Source organism: Scophthalmus maximus, chromosome 10, assembly GCF_022379125.1.
Source record: "Scophthalmus maximus strain ysfricsl-2021 chromosome 10, ASM2237912v1, whole genome shotgun sequence".
Classification (NCBI taxonomy): Eukaryota; Metazoa; Chordata; class Actinopteri; order Pleuronectiformes; family Scophthalmidae; genus Scophthalmus; species Scophthalmus maximus.
Window position 1 is genome coordinate 5,720,620 of NC_061524.1, and position 20,956 is coordinate 5,741,575.

General features: G+C 44.9%; 2 protein-coding genes across 16 annotated transcripts in view; both read right to left on the reverse strand.

The window, feature by feature from the left end:
* birc6 (baculoviral IAP repeat containing 6) overlaps positions 1-13,343 on the reverse strand; it is an 80,646-nt gene extending 67,303 nt beyond the window's left edge. For 12 of the 15 annotated variants that reach the window (XM_047335223.1, XM_047335225.1, XM_047335230.1 and 9 more), the window contains exons 1-15: positions 12,924-13,343; positions 8,902-9,083; positions 7,011-7,148; positions 6,167-6,360; positions 5,895-6,006; positions 5,567-5,649; positions 5,210-5,435; positions 4,923-5,092; positions 4,554-4,627; positions 2,753-4,420; positions 2,017-2,172; positions 1,689-1,914; positions 1,418-1,578; positions 1,021-1,152; positions 52-183 (exon numbers count right to left, since the gene is read on the reverse strand). In XM_047335223.1, coding sequence (XP_047191179.1) covers positions 52-183; positions 1,021-1,152; positions 1,418-1,578; positions 1,689-1,914; positions 2,017-2,172; positions 2,753-4,420; positions 4,554-4,627; positions 4,923-5,092; positions 5,210-5,435; positions 5,567-5,649; positions 5,895-6,006; positions 6,167-6,360; positions 7,011-7,148; positions 8,902-9,083; positions 12,924-13,134 — 3,865 coding nt within the window. In that variant the 5' untranslated portion in view covers positions 13,135-13,343. The remainder of the gene's footprint in view (positions 1-51; positions 184-1,020; positions 1,153-1,417; positions 1,579-1,688; positions 1,915-2,016; positions 2,173-2,752; positions 4,421-4,553; positions 4,628-4,922; positions 5,093-5,209; positions 5,436-5,566; positions 5,650-5,894; positions 6,007-6,166; positions 6,361-7,010; positions 7,149-8,901; positions 9,084-12,923) is intronic. The other 3 variants (XM_047335232.1, XM_035606912.2, XM_047335226.1) reach the window with 1 other exon arrangement.
* A 3,254-nt stretch (positions 13,344-16,597) lies between these two features.
* yipf4 (Yip1 domain family, member 4) lies at positions 16,598-20,509 on the reverse strand. Its single transcript, XM_035606913.2, has 6 exons — positions 20,265-20,509; positions 19,019-19,172; positions 18,596-18,767; positions 17,888-17,965; positions 17,655-17,768; positions 16,598-16,972 (listed from the first exon to the last, which is right to left on the reverse strand). Exons 1-6 carry the CDS (start codon positions 20,320-20,322, stop codon positions 16,835-16,837), a joined length of 714 nt encoding a protein of 237 aa, XP_035462806.2. The 5' UTR covers positions 20,323-20,509; the 3' UTR covers positions 16,598-16,834.
* Between the last annotated feature and the right edge of the window lie 447 nt (positions 20,510-20,956).

The following is a 20,956-nucleotide window of genomic DNA, read 5'->3' on the forward strand; positions in this document are numbered from 1 at the left end:
CAGAAAAAGCCTTGTTTGTCTGGTTGAACATGCAGATGGGACGGTTACTACCTTTGACCAGTTTGGGGCTGGTGAGGCTGAGCATGCCCGCGTGGCCAGAGAGGTCCAGGCCACTGGCCAGCCACACTGGACCACACAGGATGTCCTCCTTGTGGTCCTCTAGGAATGGACACAACACAGAGCCTACACAAAAAAAAAACAATACAAACACTTAAAATTCAGGGCACATGATACACATGTTTAACAAGTTTCAGAAAGTTCCGTGCCTAAAAGTCGGAACAGGAAACATAAGACATCAAAGTTAAATATCACAAAAATCATATGGCAAGCGGAGAGTCCTTCCTTCACTGTTTCTAATTAAACTGAATGAAAAACCAGAGACCGTGAAGAAGAATGCTAAATTATTCATTCATTCATCCAGCTGTTTCCCCCTAATATTGATTATGCTTTAATAATTTGCAGCACACAAAAATAACATATTCTTTATACTTATAGGGTGAGAATTTTAGATCATGTGACCCACTGAACACTGGACTGTTTGTAATGCACGAGGTTCTGGGGGGAAAAAAATCCCAAAGTCATCTGTTACAAAAAAAAAGTTGGACCTGGCTCAACGTTTGCTGATCTGAGGTGCGGTGGCAGCCAGCTGGGTTCTAGATACATAAATACTGTACATGTAAACTCACATTCCTCATAGTTATTTGGGATTTGTGTGTTTCTATGTGTTGTGATGAATTGACATTATATCAATCTCAAAATCCAATCGGCATCAAATTAATTCAAAAAATTATCACATAGAAACATGTACAGAAAAACTATTTTAGTAAATTTGGTTAATTTCTGACACGATGACAAAGGCACTGGTGGATTCATTACTCAATACATTTACTTCTGAAATGAGATAAATACTTTTAAGTAAGAGCTTGATAAGAGTCTGTTTCTTCAAGAAAATGGAGAAAAACTTTGACTTATGAATCCAAAATAAAAACCGATCTAAAAACTGTAGACTGAATCTTTAACCTGAAGTCTCCTCTATGTCCATGAACTGAATGTCCTCTGTGAAGTCGTGCAGCGCCGGCTGGCCGTTCTTCTCCCCATTAGCGTGGAGGACACTGGAGAGGGGGAAGGAGATCTGTCTGTCCACCGCCGTCTCTGTTAAAGACCCGAGAAGCAGCATTAAGACACAGGAAGTCTAACCCCCTTCTACAACAGTTCTACCCAGGAAGAAGAAAAACAAAAGAAGCTGTATACGGGTCATTCAAACCATCTCAGATCAGTTGGGCTGATACTGAAAATACAAAAAAAAAAAAAGACAGCTTCCAACACGATATCGGCAAAAAAACATGATATCCCTGTTCAAATCATTCTACCATCTCAGATTTCTGTATGCGATTAAAACGTATCCCTGTGTCCTCACCGCTGACTTTGCCCAGCCCAGGAGATTTGTTCTTCAGTAAAGTGACCTGGACCTGGGGAATGTTGACGATGTTGGCATTCAGGACAAACTTGAAGTCCACATGGCCCACCATGCAGGCCTTTGGCAGCACCAGCTCAAACACGTGCTCGTCCCAGCTGGAGCTGCAGAGAGAGAGAACACAGGTCACCGACTGATTAGATGTTCAATCTGTAAGACTGAGATGCCTTTCCAACATTTGTCAACCATCCGAATACTCGGTGTTTAAGGCCACCTGTCACTCTGAAGCTTCCAGGTGCGGGTGTGCTGGGCTGCGTCTCCGTGGTGCTGCTGGTGAAGGTGCTGCGGGTGGCGTCGCTGCTGCTGCTCCTGCTGCACCTCCACCCAACACGGCGGCACTGTGGCCGAGAAGCGGGGGGTCAGTGTCTCGAAGCGCGTCAGCTCCACCAGCGACATCAGGCTGTCCGTGCCCATCGGCTGGTCCACCAGGAGGTCCACTCCTGCACAGGGGCCGGTCGCGGAAACAGATTGCACATCAGAACAGAACCACAGAGAGGCCGAAGATAAAAACCAACTTAAACAATGACTTGAGTTCATCTTACCTGTGATCCCTGGGCTGGAAGGGTTGGAGGAACCAACCCCCTTGGCCCCCTCAAGCAGCAGTTCAGCCCCTTTAGAAAGGGGGCCATCTATAAACATGTCTCCATCATCTATATCGTCACACACACCTCCAATTTGAAGGAAATGAAGTTCTCCACCTTCAGAGAAGAAAATAAACAAAATGAACACCAACAGATAGAGATAATCCACCTAGGAGGTGCTGAAGAATACAGTAAATTGTATAAAATTAATAAATGTGTTTAAAAGACTGTATTCTACAGCAGGACTTCCGAAGAAATCCAAATGACCAATTCACATTACAGCACAGGCCGAATGTCAGCATAACATTCAAGACTATGGTCAAGGAGATTGGCAGTAATTTGGTGATTTACTTGAGCTTACAACCAAAAAGTAGGCTGATAATAAGTAGGCGCTGGGGAATTGCAGTTTTTATGTTATTTTAAAATCAAACTAAAAATGTATATCTTCAGAGATGGACCAATGGGCTTAGGGTTGGGTTTCACGTGACGAGCAGGCCGGGGGGAGTCCAACGATACTGAGCATCAGACTAACACACTGTTGGTTTTGGTCTTTTCACCAAATAACCGACAAGAACATTTTAGAATAACACCTTCTTTAAAAAAGAAAAATTGATAAGCATATACTCAGAGTTGTCCGTTCCAGTAGACAGCGGCGCTGTTGTCTGCAGTCAAACAGGTCAAGAAATGACAGACTCACCTTTGGTGCAGGCACAAAGGCGATCGGTCCCAGAGCAATAGGTAACTGAAACAAACGGGTCTGTCTCATCTGCCGACCCGTCCTTCTTCGGAGGCTCCACCTTGGCTAGGACCTCCAACGTGGACAGGTCCAGAATCATAATGTACCCGGCCCTTGTGGTCACAACCAGGTGACCGAGGCCTGTCACCTCTAACCTCTTGCAGTCTTTGGGGCTGCAGGCAGAGGTGGAGGGGCCAGTGACAGTAGCGCTGCTGCTGCTGCTGGTTGTGGCTGCTCCACATGCAGTCCCAGTTCCAGAGCCAGCGCGACCTGTCGGCCCCATTCCAAACCCGGGGGAGGCATTTTTTGGAGCGGAGGGGAGAGCCTCCTCAGTGGGTTCTTCGCTGTCGTCCTCCCTGCTGTCCAGCACATCTGGAGGGAGCAATATATGAGAGGTGATTGCATCAGAAGGGTCCCAGATCTGCTGCACCTTCACAGGTTCCTCGTCCAAGGTAACTATACGGGTGGAGTAGTTGAGTTTGTAGAGTGCAAGATAACCGCCTCCACTCCCGCTGCTCGAGGACCTCTGCTGCTGCTGGTCTCCCGGGGGCAGGATGAGGGGTGTCTGAGGCGGTGACTCCCCCGGGTGGAGGCCTTCCACCCCATTGGGCACTAGGTGCAGGGGGTCTCCTTTGCGCTGACTGCAGAGGGCCGAGTGCAGGCGGTTGAGATTGTTGAGAGCCTCCACTTGGTTTGTGGCGCTCAGAGATTCGGCGCCGCACGGCTGCAGGCCAACCAGAAGGTGCACACCGTCCCAGCAGGGTGTGATTGAGTCCACATAAAGATTCTCCTCTTCCAGCTGCTTGGGCAGCCTCAAGCACTGCACCAGCGCTCCGGGTCGAGGCGGGGCGGAGACACTGGCTGTGGCCAGCGTGCTCCATTTGTCCATGTGACCGTCTAACCCTGCCAGGTTCGTTGCTGCGTCCGCAAACTGCTGAATGTAGGTGATTGGAGGATCCTGAAGGAGAAGCTGCTCGTGAGTGTCAAACTCCATCTCGATGATCTGTGGCACAGTGAAGCCCTCATCGTGCAGCCCCTTGCTCATGAGGTTGTTCATTTGGGCAAACACCTGCCCTGAGGACTTGTCGTCCACCTCTCTGATACTGTACAGCAGCAGCACGGGTATAGTCCTGTGCACAGCCTGCAGAGAAGTGGGGCTCGGAGGCAGGGAACCTGCGAGATTAGAGAAGCCCTGCTGCTGGGCTGCAGTCTGGGGGTTGCAGATTTCTATCTCCATGGGACCCTGGTCCTGTACAGGCCCAGGGTGAAAGGGCTCAGGGCCCTGAGTTCTTACGGGTCCTTCTGTGGTCCTGCGCGTTGTAGACGGGGCTGTGGGTGGGGGGCCAGCCAGCGGAGTGTTGGATGTTGAGCGATAGCTGAGCAGGCCTCCGGCCAGCAGGCAGGGGAAGGGAATGTTGTGGTGTTCGGGGGCCTTGTCCTTTGCTTTGGCCTGGCCGTGGGCCTTGGCTTGGTTCAGTGAGGGGTTGGCGCCCAGCTCCTCCAGGTCCTTGACCGTGTCCTCCAGCACGCTGGCGACCACCTCCCACTGGAGCTTCTCTGGCTGCTGGAGCACACTCAGTGCCGTCACGCCGAGGCTAACGTCCATACTCTCCCACTGAGACGGCTGGCCTGAAACAGAGGCACGAGAGGAGCTCTGAGATGTTTCCTTTCCACATGACGCCACTGATGGAAAACGCTATTTCAAAAAACGAACACCACCAAACATGTTCACATTCACATGGATCGCTCCAGTGGTTATTACCTGTTATTGACTCTGATCGGGAATGCTCATCGCTGTCTGAATCCTCCAACTGGTCATCACTGGAACAGAAGATGCTGTTTAGAAAATATAACTTACATGAAACAACCCAAACTGAGAACCGTGATTCACTCATTCACACACTCCAAGATTGGGGGAGGGGCCGAGTGGCTGTGTCACATTAGTGGCCACTTTCTTTGCAGTCGCCCTTTTTTTTTTTTTTCATCGACAAAGTGTTTGCTGGGGAGCCCCAAAACAATGCAACAACTATTACTGGAGAAATCTTTCCATTGTGTCCTCATTGAGTTGCTGAAGTGTGTATTCTGTATGTGAAAATGTGTGTGTGCGTGTCTGTGTAAATGTGTGTTTCACCTGTCTCCCTCTAGCTTGGGCAGGTCCGAGCAGGAGGACGACTCCTCCAGCCAGGCCAGAGTTGGTCTCCGAGACTCGGTAAGCATCTGCTGGCTCTGCTCGCCACCACATAGGATCAGCTGCCTCAGGATGGCAGGGTCGTACGGGTTGATGTCAAACTTCAGGTGCACCTGTTCGTCACACAATCACACACACTATTAATCTGAGGTCAAATCTAACATTTAACCATCTGACGCCTGCAGATTTGGACGATGCTTTCTTTTGCGTTTGCAGTTCGGTGATCTGACCTTCATCATTTTGGACACATCCCAGATGCACATCTTGCCCCTCTTGGTGGCGGCAGCCAGAAACTGCGGGCAGCTGCCAAAGCCGTAGCAGGCGATCTTGTCCGAACTGTCGTGGCTGTTGGGAAACTGGGCGGGGCTGGTCGCCAGCGTCACCGACAGCGGGACGTTCTGTGTGTGCTCGCCCTTTACAAATGGACAATTCGGAGAATGTCGCTCGTGTTCCGACCTGGGTTTGAGGGGAGAAAAAGTTGGGCATTATAGATATTTATGGAATGACATGTAGGTGAAGGGCCGTAGCTGTGAATTTCCTTACTCTAACAGCTAAATGAATGAGTACTATCAATGAGGTGCACTCACCATGGCTCATCTGTTGGTTCCCAACAGACCAGACACACACTGCAGGTGAAACACATGGCTCTGTCGTCCCCCGTTGAGGCAGGCTGTAGAAAGACGGTGGGATCGTGAGAGCTTAACAACATGTGGCCATGATTCTTAAGTTATGGACAAAAACATTTGTGGATTCTTAGGTAAAGCCATGCTTCTTCCTCTAACTGAATATATCGTTCAGTGACCTGAAACAACAACATGCTCTACTGGGCGGGCACACTGCCCTGTGAATGCACGCGCATATTGTGAATGTGTAGGAAAGGGAACAGAGCAGTTTGCAAGTTTTCTCTTCACACACCTGGTGGTAAAATCCTGCTTGAGCCATGGGGTCGGGCTGAGCCCACCTGTAGCCGGCGTGTGGCCACGATGTAAACGTCTCCCTCCTGTTGGCCTCACTGTACATCAAGGATCTGCAGAGAGCAACGTGTTTTTAGAAACATGCCCAGTTTCCAGTGTGCTGCTGAGGAAGGTGTCACTGTGGTATGATGGTTCTTAAAAATGCTGCATAAAGAACCTTTAACTGTTGATATGTTTAAAGTGCTCAGCTGTTTTGTTTCACTGCTTGCTCACCTGTCTACAGAGCGCCCAGGGCCCACCCCAAGCTCAGGCCTGGCACTTGACAAGAGGTAGGAGAGCCTGTCCATGATGGATGAGGCCACAGACAAGGCAGCTACGTTCTGGTTGATTTTCTTCAGCTCACTGACGATGGCGCCGGCCACCAGCTTCAGCACGTGGTGAGGAAGGTGGAAGGTCACGGTCGCCCACTGAGAGAAGATATTGAAGGGAAAGCGAATGAGAAAGGGACATTTTCTGCAGCAGACGCTGGTGCGTGTTCATTTCAGACTACAACACATCGGTGTCGTCACATAGCAACGGAGCTGCAATAAAGAGCCATGTTCAAAACTCTCCTTGGTGATACATTCTGCAATGGACATATATGAGAAGTGCTGCTGCTTTCAACGAGTCACGATGATTCATGTTAAAGTCGTAAACTGGGTGTTTTTAACAAATCTCAGACCTCAGAAAGCCCTTTACACTCGAAAGTCAAATTTGAAAATAGTCTCTGTTCACAACTACATTCCCTTGTAATCCTAAGGTTACTTTAAGCAAAACATTTTGAGCCTACGATGAATGCTCCTCTTATTTCCGCCAAATGATATTAGACAAGTAACAGCACTGAGGGACAAGTATAACAAATGACTGTGAAGTCCTCTGAATGACCCCAGAGTGCAGAAGCTTTTTTGGTTTTCTCCTCCTACTCCTACATCTTTCACGTGTCACTAAAGGCCACATTCATTAAAATCCCTGATCTGTCACTAGTTCACAGTTGATACGAGAACAACTGGTTGATCCGTGTCCATATGGTGTGTATCAAAAAAAACAGAGGTGGCCTGTGTCGGGCTGTCAGACGAACCTTGGCCACTTTGTGATTGGCTGCTGTCTCGTGTGAGGTATTCTTCAGGCCTTCTTTGAGCTGAGTGATGAAGAGTTCGTAACCCTCCGTGTTGGACACGTCGATCTTTTCCTGACAGGCTGACAGCAGCTGCTGGGCCTGAAAACAGACAGGATGTGTTAGTTCCACGTGCTCCTTGCGAGAGAGAGGAGAGTCGACTTAAGTGTTTGACTCATGTCAGCAAAAAAAAAACAAAAAAACTGTTGACGAAACATAAAAAATCATTTTGCTTGCACAGACAGACGACATCCTCATTAAACGGTCTAGTTCAGGAAACAAATTGGCAGCAGCATTTTGACGGCTGTGCATTGTAAAAAAAAAAAGTCTACCAAATTCATATACAGCAGCGCCATGATTTAGATGTATTGTAAACACACCAATACAGGCAGTGTCGTCATGGTAACAGGCCTCTGTCATGATATGAGGAGCGTGTAGCTGTGCCTCAGCCTCAAATGGTCATTTTAGAGTTAAAAATGTCCCCGAATGCTTTTGGATTTTTTTTTTTTGCCTTTGTCCAGTGAAGCAAACTAATGTCAGATGACCCAAATCAAGGACATACATTTTGTTCATGGTTTACAGTCTTGTTTTTTTCTGTCATTGAGTCATTTTCTCCTGTTTGTTGTGAAACCAAAGTGAACGTTCATCTTTAAATCATAGTTGCTTGAAGGTGTGGAGTTACTGGAGCCTGGGTTAAATGTTCTACGTTTCTAAGTTTTAGATCCCTGACAATTTTCCACATGAAATGGACAACATGTGGTTTTTTTGTTTAATAGAGCAGGTGGAGGAAACAGACGGGGCAGCATCAGAAAGATGATGGTAGGGAAAATGTTTTAACATTAGTACAGAAGCTCCTCCAAAAACAGCCAACAGGAAAACAACATGGAAACTTGTAGTGGCGTATTTCAGACCTTAGGATAAAATAAACAGACCAGGCCGACCTCAGACCTCAGCAGAGTGGACAGCACGTCTACTGGTTTGACAGTTGGACAGTCTGTTAAACTGTGAGACTTTCAGCCTCTGGAAGCCCATCGCATTTAAAAAGCATATATTTTTTTGTTGTTCGTTAAACTCAAACTATTATCCGTCGAAATTCTTATTGTTGATTAATGGTTAAGCAGTTAATACAAAATTCAATGTAAGCTCCCAGTTGTTAACATCTATACGACAATAATAAATGTCTTTCTTAGTCTGAGCATTTTGCGAGTAAATGTTTGTAGTCGGGTTGTTGCACGGATCTAACATTTGAACAGACAATACGTAATTCTTTTAATTTCTTCTATATTTGACTTCTTCCAGGGAGTCCTGGTCAAGATGGCAGCAAATGAAAAAAAAAACTTTTCATACACGGATACAAACATGACCCAACCTGCTACTCGCTCAATGCTAGCTACTGATTTCTGTCTGGGAAAAATGCAACAGCAATCTCAAGAAGATAATGTGAACATCTGCTCGGACATTTTTTTATTGAGGAAAAATGCAGTTTCTATTTCTTGCATTTCTCTCATGATGACAAAGCTTTGTTTAGAAACACCCTGGACTTCTTAAACCTTAGGGAAGGAGGAAGACTACATTCGTTAAAGATTTTAGAATATTTCCCCAGAGTTCAAAAATTTCAACTTGAGCAAGTGAAACTAATTACGCTAATGTCACAAAATTTTTCGTCTATTCCGGTCTTTGCATTGCCTTTGTAGGTAATCTCATTGCGCAAAAAAAATTGGGTTTGGTGTGAACGCACCATTACACATCTATCCGGGCCAAACACAACAGGTGGCGGCAAACATCACTATAAACTGCTTCCTGGTGTCTCTGTGAACAGCGGAAACATTCACTGTGCCGTAGTCGCGTCTCTTACCTCCGTGACCGGCAGCTCCAGCTGAACCACGTCCTCGGGCTTGGCCACTGGAGGCTGGAGGGCTGTGTCCAGGAGCAGGATGCCATTCAGGTCCTTCCTGCATCCCACTGCATAGTCGTCCACGAAAAGCACCTTGTCCACTGCTGGGAAGTACTGACACCTGACACGACCCCCAGGTTTAGCTGGAACAGAAACGGAGGAGTACAAGGGTCAGGAGGTTTGAAGGAGAAAAGCTGCGCTGCCTTAAATTACTGAAAAACACAACATGTCCATTACATTGGGTAACCTCAGTTATTCATCATGTTCCCTCTGCCACCTTGTGCCAAGCAAATCAAAGCCAAGCATTTGTTCTGTCTTACATCAGCTGCTCTACTGTCTGATAAATGGTTGAAGTATTTTACGAAATCTTATTCTATATATTCAAACAAATTCAAGGGACAGACGGACACGTTTAGCAGTGGCTCCTTTCCTGCACGGCCCTAAGGTTATACATTACGGTAAGTAATCTTGTGATATGTTTAATCAAATACAGGTACAGGTGCTAATACAGTGTTTTTCAAGCATCTGCATCTACACCAAGCATCACAGTTACAGTGGAGTCGCTACAGGTATCAGTTTTTCTAGAATGGACAAAAACGTTTTCATCTAGAACCAGCGTTGTCGTCTCTTCACCTAGCTCTGACAGCAGACCTCCAAAGTTCTGGATTTCTTCTGTTATTACAGACATCTTTCAGTGGGTTGAATACTAATATGTTTGTGTCTGTCATTGTGAAATACAAAGTTGCATCCCCTGAAACCTTCCAGTTTAAGAACTTTAAAAAGTGGCATCATGCAGCTGTCACAGAAAGTAAAGAGCACTTCAGGGGACGCCAAACCCCCACGCTCTGCCAAAAGACCCCGGGGGCCTGGACGTCACAGGGACTGTCGCACAGTCTGCTGCCGTGAAGTTATTTTCAGCCAGTTCGTTTTTTTCAGAGAAAAACATATGTTCAATCATGAATGCAAATGCCGTCGAGATCATCATACACAAAGAAAAGACAAAATATTTAAAAAAAAAAAAACATCAGAAATTAAGTCTGGAATTGTAGAAAAATTCACTCAGTTAAAAAACATAGAAAGTAGGAAAAAAAGGCAAACTGGAAACACACTTTAAACACGTGGTGATCTGGATTTCAATCCTTTTTTTATGCTATGATAATTCCCATGTTCTCTGAACCTACAGGTGGCTCGTCCTTGTACAAAGGACAGATGAGGAACACTCGCTCCACACTGTCGGGATCAGATAAAAGATATGTGAATAATAATCGGTGCTTTTTGAAGTTTGTGTTAATTCATATGGTAATAGTGTCATAAACTTAACTATGATGTACAATATTATTAATTGAACAATCCACTACATGAGAAATGTAAACATGTCTCATGTGATTAGAAACTGACCACAGCGGGCAGAATTTTTAAAAGCACACTCTTGCTGATGGTTGTGTAATGAGTGGGCCCAAGGAAAAACCACAGTGCGACACGTTGTGTCCTTTGTAGATTTCTCATCGGTGACTACGAATTAATGAAGCTGTTCTAGCAGCCCTTGGGTGTGTGGGTTTCTACTGAATGAATCAGAAAATGTTCCTGCTCCAGCTAAGCACCATGCAGATTTATGGGCATACAGCTGTGAACGGGTTTATCATCTGTTGATCAGATCTGGACTTGTCTTTGAATTCCAGATGCTGGATCAAAGACTATGTGCTCTCAGCTGGACTGAGGTCTGCGCGGGAGGATGTGTATCTTTATGAAAAATTAATGAGAATGAAAACTAAGTCAGTCAGCATCTAAAGACCTGGAACATCATCCTTAGCCAAATTGACAGGAGCACAACAAAATAAAGGCAGATGATTATTTCTGGCTTTCATAATACAAACATTAGCATGCAAAGCAAGTTATATATCACAAGTACATATGGGATTTATTACTGATGTAAAAAGAAAAGTGCTGGTTTTCTCCAATGCAGTCATATTCAATTTCCCCACACTTTGTTATTTGACTCTCCAACTTTTTATTTACATCCGTTTGAGTTTGAGTAAATATCCCCCTGGGATTTTGACCATAATAATAATAATAAAAATAAATTGAAATGGAAACCATTCAACCATCCAAACAGACAGTAGAGCACCACTGCTTTACACCATTTTTCCAAAAACAACTTTCTGAAACGGATCTGGAAATGACATCAACTGAGCTGAACCTTGCAAGCAATCACAGCTGACACAGCTTTCTGATGGAGAGACACACACACACACACACACACACACACACACACACACACACACACACACAGTGTGAACTGAAACTGAAAGATCAATGAAGGTGGAAGTCTATTTGTTTAACTTGTCAATTTCCCTTTCCTGAGGTGTAGCATTCTTTACTAGGGAGACTTTTTTTTTCATATATATAATTGCAGCATAAAGTTGTCTCCAACAACATGACAGTCTGCGCTGATGGCGGAGAAGAATTATGTGTATTCCATCAAACAAAGAGGCGTATTATCTTCCCTATACTCCCCCCCAAAAAAACAGCTTCATTTTCAGGTCATCTGAAACAATCCTCGAATGGGCTGTTCAGCAAACTTAACACAATGATATCACAGTGCTGCGGCTGCGCTGCGTTAATGTGGGAGCGACTGCATCATTAGAAGGAGTCCTGTTTACAGTCAACAGACACACTACTGACAGAAACTAGAGCCCTGCTGGCTCGGGAGGGAGGGAGCCTCGGTCACCCACAGATACTTTGTGATCAAACAGGTGATGAAGAAACAAAAACAATTGTTTGGCACAAAAGTGACACATGTTGGCATGTGTCACTTTGAGTCCATTGATAAAGGTCAGGGTGAGAGCCTGACATCCAATCAGCTGATCATCACCATTCCGGGTGTAAACAAATCAACAGACGACCTACCTGTAGGCCACTACCTGACTCAGGTGTGTCCCTGAATTTCCTCTTTCACAATTTATATATATATATATATATATAAAAAATATTGTGAAACCACTATGACACAATTGCTGTGTTGTGAGAACGATGAGGTACAACTCGTGTGTTAAATCCACCAGGTGAGCACTTGAGCTACTTCCTGACTCTTGCCGTAACTTTGAACTCTCCTGTCAGTATGTTGTGACAGGACAGTTTCTCTGCTGCTGACTTGCAAACACCGGCAACACACACACACACACACACACACACACGGTCCCCCTGGTTATTTGACTGAACTATACATTAAAATAAACCCTGGAAGCAAACGAGTCCCCGCGACACCGGCTCCTACAGCATCATGTCCAGTTGACTGTCCGCATCCGAACGACTGACAGTGCGCACGAAATTAAGCAGCTAAGAGAGCCGCTAGCTTAGCTAGTAGCCTAGCCTAGCTTAGCTTAGCTTAGCTAGCTGTGTGGCTATCCCAGCGAGTCACATTAACACACTGGGCTTTTCTCCAGCTTTCACCAAGGCAACGCCGGACGTCGCCGCTGCGGGTGTCCGGGGTGTGAGCTGCACTCAGAACCACGTCGCGCTGTCGTGACAGACCGCTCGAACAGCGCGGACAACGGACAAGGGGGGGGGGGGGGGGGGGGGGGGGGGGTGGAAAGGGCTCTCCCGGCTAGCTAGTAGCGTCGTGCTAAGTTTAACTAGCCCATCGATTAGCTTTGCTCGGTGGGTGTGACATGTTCGTACGTCGGCGTTCACTTCACTCTAAAACCGGACCGTAGATCGAAGCTCGTGTTGCGACTGTCCACAAACAGGAGAGGGCCGGGGGCTAAGTGGTGCTCGCCAAACGGATCCTAACTAGCTCGAGGCCCGAATGCAACTGCTAGGAAAACCCGCTAACGGCGAGCTAGCTGGGGGGTTACCCGCTCCGAGCCCCGTGTCGTGCTCAGAGTCTGTTGACAGCCAGAGGTTGCTCCGTCGACAGCGGAACAATCGGTGACAAGCGCCCGACGCGGGGCGGGGGGGGGGGGGGGGGGGCTCCGGCTGCTTACCGTGCAACGCCGACGCCTGGAGGATGGCGCCCGAGGTGCCGTCGATCACCTTGATGCTGCCGCGGCTGGTGACGGCCAGGATAGCGTTCAGGGCCGGGTGGTAGGAGAGGCTCCGCAGGCCCTCCTCGTCGCAGCGCAGGCAGCCGTCTCTCAACACAATCCAGTCTGAGGAGTTGGACGAGCCGGAGCCCGGCGAGGCCGCGGCCGCCATCTTTCCTTATCCCCCCACCCCCCTCCCCCCCCTTCCTTTCTGGGGTTTCTTCCGTGAGGATCCCGATGATACGCGGAACGCTGCTAGATCTACCGGACTGACTGGGACGAACTGTCGCTCCTGTGCCACGGCTGGCTCCGTCTGCGGCGTCTGCTCCTCCGCCCGTCACCGCAGCAGTGTGGCTATTCACCATCAGCCGCTAAGGAACTTCCAGGCTGCGCTCGCCGTCAGTTTACACGAGAGTCGCACGGAGCTGGCGTAGCTCTGCGCCAACTCTCGCGACAGCACGAGGCGCAACGCACAACAGACGGTGGGACAGAATAATAGGAACACCCAAACAATAATAGCTCTGCAGCAACAAATGCCAACAGAATGAATACACAGTAATGATGAAAATAATATAGCAATAATAATTACAATTGTAATAGTAATAATAATAATAATAATAATAATAATAACTGAACAGACGGTATTTGAATCACTGGGGACTTATGAACTACAACGTGTTATTGTCTTTATATTGTCTTTCTTTATTTTGAACAATAATAATTACGACAATAATAGTAACTTTATATGTCAGATTTTTTTTTTTTAAAGACATTATGAAAGTGCAAGAAAACCAAACATAGCACCGAATAGAATCAAAGACATCAAAGACAACAAGTGAAATACCACATGCAAGCGTTTAATGTTGAGATGGGGGAAAGGGAAAAGGATAAGGGAAACATGATGGCATAAAAGTGATATTTAGAAACAATTATGGAAAAGACATTCAAGAAATTGTTTACTTTAAAACAGGCAGTGATGATGTAAGTCCAGAGGTTTGGGGCCCTGACAGCGGGGGCCCGGTCACCCTTGGACTTCAGCCTCAACTGAGGATCAGGTCAAGGCTACATGCCGCCGAGGCCGGTGTCCAACCATGCAAGGCCTTAAGGGTCAAGAGCCTTGTTTTAAAATCAATTCTAAAAAAGTTATAACACAGGCAGCCAGTGAAAGGATGCTAAAATTGGGGAAATATGATCATGCATTATGTGATGTTTCATTGCGTCCAGTAGTAGAATATAGACATGAACAGGCTATAACCTCAAGCCTTACCACACACTTTAAAATCTTCAAACTAGAGCCTCATAGATTGAACCCAATTATTTATTGTACTGGGTTGCATTATATTGTAAATTTATAGTCTACTGGAACTGAAAGTATAAATACTAGATCATTGACTTTTGCTCTGTTAAATGTTGATACAAGTGGCTATTTTCAACAGACTTTTGCCACTTGTTTTAATTAAAGTTGCATATAGATTTTATAAGATACTAAATAGTGCTGAAGTAATGACTGAATAATGAATTATCTATCAATTATCCAATGTAAAATTGATTACTAATTTTCAAGCAATCAGTTGCTCAAGTCAGGTATCGTTTGAAAATATGTTCATTAGCTGGTTTGAGTTTTTAAATGTTAAGACATAATTTGTATATTGTATATAGCAGTATATTGCATATATGTAGTTGAAGCCTATGAAGGAATTCAATAAAAGGTAATAAGGATTTTATCATAATAAGCATATGAACACTCTAGTTATAGACAACAATGTGTGTTGTGACCTTTGACCAACAAATTGTATAGAGCTCATCTTTGAGTCAAAGTTAACATTTATGATAAATTTGAAGAACTTCCCTCAACGCAATCCAGAGTTATCCTATTCATGAGACAAAAAAAATCTGTTTTGGTCAGATTGACCTTTGACCCCCAAATTCTGATCAGGTCATCAGTGGGTGACAGCGAATGCTTGCGCTGGGTGCAATGAAAATGCCATCGGATATCCCGATAAATCCTGTTCACAAAATGTGATGTCACAGCGACCTTGACGTGTGACCTCTGACAACCACCAAAATCTGCTCCATTCATCTCCCGAGTCCAAAGACATGATTGCAAGTAAGTATTGTGTTTACCTGGAAACAGTGGCAAAATAAAAGTCTGCTCAGACCTGTCAGCCTGCATGCCAAACACGCGCGGTCTGAGAGTCATTCTCCCACAATGCAATGAACACAGGAAATATAAGGGTAGGTCAGGTGGTAAAATAAATAGTTGGAGGTGAAGCAGCTCCGGAGGGAGTGACACATCTTGAATGTTGTCCAAAGGCAAAGTTGGATTGCATCAGTTCATGTCGTTATGAAAAGAACTTGTGTAAGGATGTTGATTTTTTTTTTTGTATCTGACCTAGAAACAGAATTGTATGATAATTACCATGCAGTACTTTAATTACTATAGAGCAGGGGTTTTTTTTGTAAAGTCTGAGATTGTGGGCTTCCCCTAAGACAAAGCTGAGAAAAAGGCACCTCCTCACTCCGTCTTAGCAAATTTCTGCTCGATTTCTGGAGGCCTATGCGATCATGATCATGTTATTTGGTCATATTTGACAGAGATAGCCTTATATTGAAGTTTGATATGACTTCAGACTACATTAAGTACATACAGAAAGGCCCGTCCTAAGGGTATCTTTTGGTTTCTAATTCTGAGAAAGTGAAAAAAATCCCTCAAAACTATCTTTGAACTCAAATCACACACACGCAGGCTGTTCCACACTAATGTTATTTCCCTTCCGTTCACTGAAAGAGGGAGGTCCTGCTGTAGAGAATTCATGTGCAATCATGACTTTAGATAATTTCAGATGATAAACATGTAAACATTCAAGATAAGCATGTTTCCATCAGAGCCACTGATGCAGCTGTACACTCAGTATGCATGCACTTCATTTCGTCACTTCTCGTGTGAGAACAGTAGCTTTTCAACACATGTTTAGAATGAACGTGTAGCCTCTTGTCATATTTTATCTAAATATATATTTTGAATGAGATTTTGTGAGTGAATCGAAATAAGATGTTTAAAAATACAAGTCGTTGACTGTATGTAACTGTATACATACTAATACAAATACATACTGACTGTATGTATTTGTAACAGCAAATAAGTAAGTAAATACCAGATAATTAACTGACTTGATGAAACGACTATGTTCCGGTAATAGGTCACTGACAAACAGCAGGGGAGGGACAACAAGGCACCACATTCAGTATACAATGGTTCATATCTCTCTAACCGCCCCAGTTGTCTGGTTCTACTGCTGCCGAAATCTATGAATCCACAAGACGTGTCTATGAAAAATGACAATCATAAATGGACATTTCTCAGAGTATATTACAGTTCACAATAAATAAATAAAAACATCACCACCAAAAAATCTCTTTCTTTATGTGGTGCCGCCTCTCTTCTCAAATTCCACTTTCAAAATGAAATAAACAAACATTTGGCATAATGTGCAGAGCGTGGTAAATTAATAATAACAAAAAAAGGACATTAATATTTAACTGTGATTATTCCCAGCTTTATGAACGACAAACAAACAATGTTTGACAATGGCGACTGTATTGCACTGGTGAGCGAGAAGTCGGGAGTACCAAAGTTGAAGCTGTAAGAACATATGCATTTTATTGACCAAGACAAAAAAGGGACAAATCTATATACACTAATATATACTGTATTCCCAGCATTCCCATTATCTGGCATAGAGTGTAAAAAAAAAAAAAAACGAAGAAGAAATTAACCCCTTTTTTAAAAATCCAGGTTCCATCGTTTGACTTCTCCCCCCATGTTGCAGGGTCACTGTCCATTAAAAGGTCCACAGTTTGAGCTCATCCTGTCACACGCCAGTGTATAGTGACAGGAAGTAGATGTACAAAAGGAAAATGGGATATATGAGAAGGGGCTTCTTGGTTTTGAATTCATCTCCGACAAGCAGTGAAGCAGCACTGTAGGCAGCCCAGAAGACTCCGAACAGCTGAAACACCAGAGCAGACCACAAAGTGTCAATACACATTTGTCCATCAATATCACAAAACTGACATGATCCTTATTGTTTTAATAAGAGTCACATTGTGACATCCTTGTCATGGAGCATCCATCCTCACATTTTAACATCTACTAACTGCCTAAGCTATTTAAGGGGCACTTTTTGTAATTCCCCCGGCTCAGCCCTGGCTCTAAATTGAAATAATAATAATAGTGGGAACCATTTGTAGACATCACTCCCCAACACGTTAAAAAATCGTGCTAGCAACAGACCTCGTGGTTTGGACATCCGTCTCGCCATTCGAGGCTGCGGGTTCGAGCCCTGACCAGCGGAGGCAAAACATCAACAATCCTTCTCCAAAATAGCTTACTGGGTAGTGCTTGTGTTCTGACAGTATTTTTGGAGTCTTGGCTGAAAGTCAAAAGGGACAGAGCCTTTACCACCAGCACCTCGAGGCTCTGGAATGAGCTGTCAGAGAGACTATGGTGTTCTGATTTGGTTTATCCTGTTTTACTCCAATTGTGTTTTTATTATTCCTTGTTGTATTTTATATTTGTCATATAGCATTTAGCAGGCTCATTGTGCACATTACCTACCCTCTTAAATCTTTATTTTTTACACAACATAAAGAATAAAGAGACTCTTCATTGCTTTGTTGTCTTTGACTCACTTTGATTATTGTAGAGACCACATCGAACGGCCGGATCACTAACAGCAGCGGTGCTATGACGATGAGAGGAAGAAGGGAATATCCAATCACTCCGAGAACCTGGTCATAGGACACCTACCCACAACAACAACAGGATGCAATAAGAAACATTATTGTTCTACAATGACAAGTGTAAGTGTCAGGTCTGTGGATATTTCAATTGGTTGAAGAAACAGTGGGCGGGCTGCACTTACCTCACCACCAAGAACACGGGCGAGCAGGAAGATGGTTAGTGATCCCAATATCCAGATGGTGATGATCCAAGACACAACCTGTGAGGCAAAGATGAGAGCCAACACTGAATACTGTAAGAAGGGACATTCATATCACACTACCAACATAATTTACCATATGAGCTAAAACAAAGATAAGTCTTAAGGTAATATACCCAATGGTGCCAGGAGCCTACTGTTGCCCAAACTTTTTGCCTTTCGACACACAATTTAAGGCCTAAACAAGCTGCAAAACTCACAAAACTTTGCGAAATGGCTCAATTGCGCCCCCTAACTGTTTTAAGAAATCAAAGCCCCCTGCTTTAACTTCACCCTTGAAACAGCCACACCCTCAGCCAAATCTAACATTTTTAATTTATTGGTCACATTTGAGGCATCCATTTGCCATTAGCACGACTTGACCTGACACAACGGCAGCATCTACGCAAAGCTTTTTAGGTGGAGAAAATCGATGATAATATCGCCATTTATTCTGTCTGTCCCACAGCAACCACGGATGTAAAAAAAAGCAAGGAAGACCCCTTTACCAAAGCCTTGGTAGTTGGAGGGGGGTCAGATTATGTAGAGCCCCAGGTAACAGGTAGCTAAATTCCAGTGGAAAGGGGCTAACAGACAATATTTGAACAGTGTGGGAAATATGGTTGAAGAATTGAGAATTGTCGTGCTCACGCTGATTTGCCCATAGATGGAGATCATGGAGAAGAACAGCACCACGGCCAGGGGGCCCCAGAAGTCCGGGTTGTCTCTGACCACCTGCCGGTTGTAGCCCAGTGATGGTATTGGCATCAGCACACAATGAATCTTGTAATAGATGTCCTTCAGGTCAATGTCCAGCTCCTCCCTGGTCACACAGAGACACACACACAGACACACACACACAGACAGACACACACACACACACACACACACACACACACACACACACACACACACACACACACACACACACACACACACACACACACACACACACACACACACACACACACACACACACACACACACACACGTGTTTAAAACTATCCCAATTACATTTCGCAACAGTCATGTCAGTGACGAAAGACAAGGGCTCTGGACAGAGCGTTCACTCACAGGAGCGGTTTGATCTCTTCGCCGTCGTCCTCCTCCACCTCCAGCAGCCAGCCGTAGCCCCGCTGCCTCAGGAAGGTGGTGGCGTACGGGTCTTTGCCGCCGTCGCCGCCCATGTTCAGTTTAACATCTGGAGTACTTATGGTGCCGCTGAGATCTGCGGGGGGGAAACATGCTTGTTTACACATTCACTCCATCACATCTTTGACACCAGTGATCCATCTGCTGTCGTCTTTCATTTCCTGACAGTTTTTCTTTCGCACCTCAAAAGACAAACATCTGAATCGACAGCATATTAAGTTTATGTATCATCTAATGTGAGCTGTAGTTGAATCCGTTTTAACTGTCGAACGAAGTATATTTCATATTAGAGCTGCAACTACATAATCGGCTAGTAATCGATTACTTAATTACTCTCCAAATATTTTGATAATCGATTAATCGGTTCAAGTAGTTTTTATGAAAAAAAAGAGTCCAAATTCTCTGATATCAGCTTCTTAAATGTGAATATCTTCTGGTTTCTCTGCTCTTCTGTGACAGCTAGACTGCATATCTTTGGTATTTTGGACAGAACAAGGCCTCATATCTCGACGTCTTTGGGAAACGAGATCGACATCTTTGACATTTTGTGGACCAAACGACTGCTCCATTAATCCAGATTATGAAAATAAGCGTTGGTTGCAGCCCTACTTCATATTACCTTATCAATCTACAATGTATATATATTCAGTAAATATTGGGAGTTTAAAATCCCCCTCGGTTCTAATCTTTTCCCTTTGTGTCTCACTTCGATCGTTTAGTTCCTGTCATGCGTGTTCTTGAACTCTACACGTCCCATTGTGGATTAACCCAGTGCTCTGTCAGTACGTCACGCGAGGCACGACGACATGCTTCCATTTCGACCATTGAAGTTAGAGTCGGCATCTGATAACCGTCCACAGGGGTGTGACTGTTGGAAACGTCCCGCGTGTCTACGTCTCTTTCCGTCAGTGGCGTTCGTTCGCCTCGTTCTGCCCCAGTCAACGTAAACACGTAGCACCACTGACAGTGGCAGGCGAACCTATTGACATGAGCGTGGACATTTGACTGCGTAACGTTGCACCCGCTGTTTCATATAACACATGGATATTTTGGGGGTTTTGTATATACATTTGTATTTTTAAAAAGAAAAAAAAAAAGCATCTGCAGTAGTTGGCAGGTGAACGGCCCGCTAGCCTCGGAGTTGTGCTAGCATTAGCACGTAGCCCACCTTCAGCCTCCGTCGACGACACGAACGTGAAGTCTCCGTTGGTGGCGGGGAACTGCATCGTGGACCGATTTGCTCTTTTCGCCGTCACTGCAACGCGACTCGGGTGCAGGGAAGTGTCATTTAAACGAGCGGCCGGAGAGTTGGCGACGCTGTCATCTGATCGCAGCTCGTCGGTCTAAAGTTTATGCTGTCATTTTGTTTTCGCTGCTGTCGTCGCCGCCGCCGCCGCTCGAAGCAGGAAGTGCGGCGGGGGATGCTGGGTAATGAGACACGTCTTACGATGCGTTCAGGGCGCGCCTTATAGCTGGGAAACGGGAGACGTGACTGCACAAAAAAAATTAAATAAGCTTAACCACAGATTGTATGAAGAGTCTTTATCAATCTCTATGTACAGTCTGTATACAGATTTTGAGAACACCCATCGTATATGGTATATACAGTAAACAGCCACTGGCTGTGGGCAAAGCTGTTTAGCTGCTCAGTTTGGTCATGTTGGTTGAAGCTGTGGCTGTGAATGTAGGATGGAAGGATGGACGGCCCTTATTTACATACCACTATCAAGTATTTTGAAGCAGCTTTATACATATACATATATATATATATATATATATATATATATATATATATATATATATATATATATATATATATATACAGGTCCCGTCTCTCCCTCCCTCTGCTGACCTCCTGCT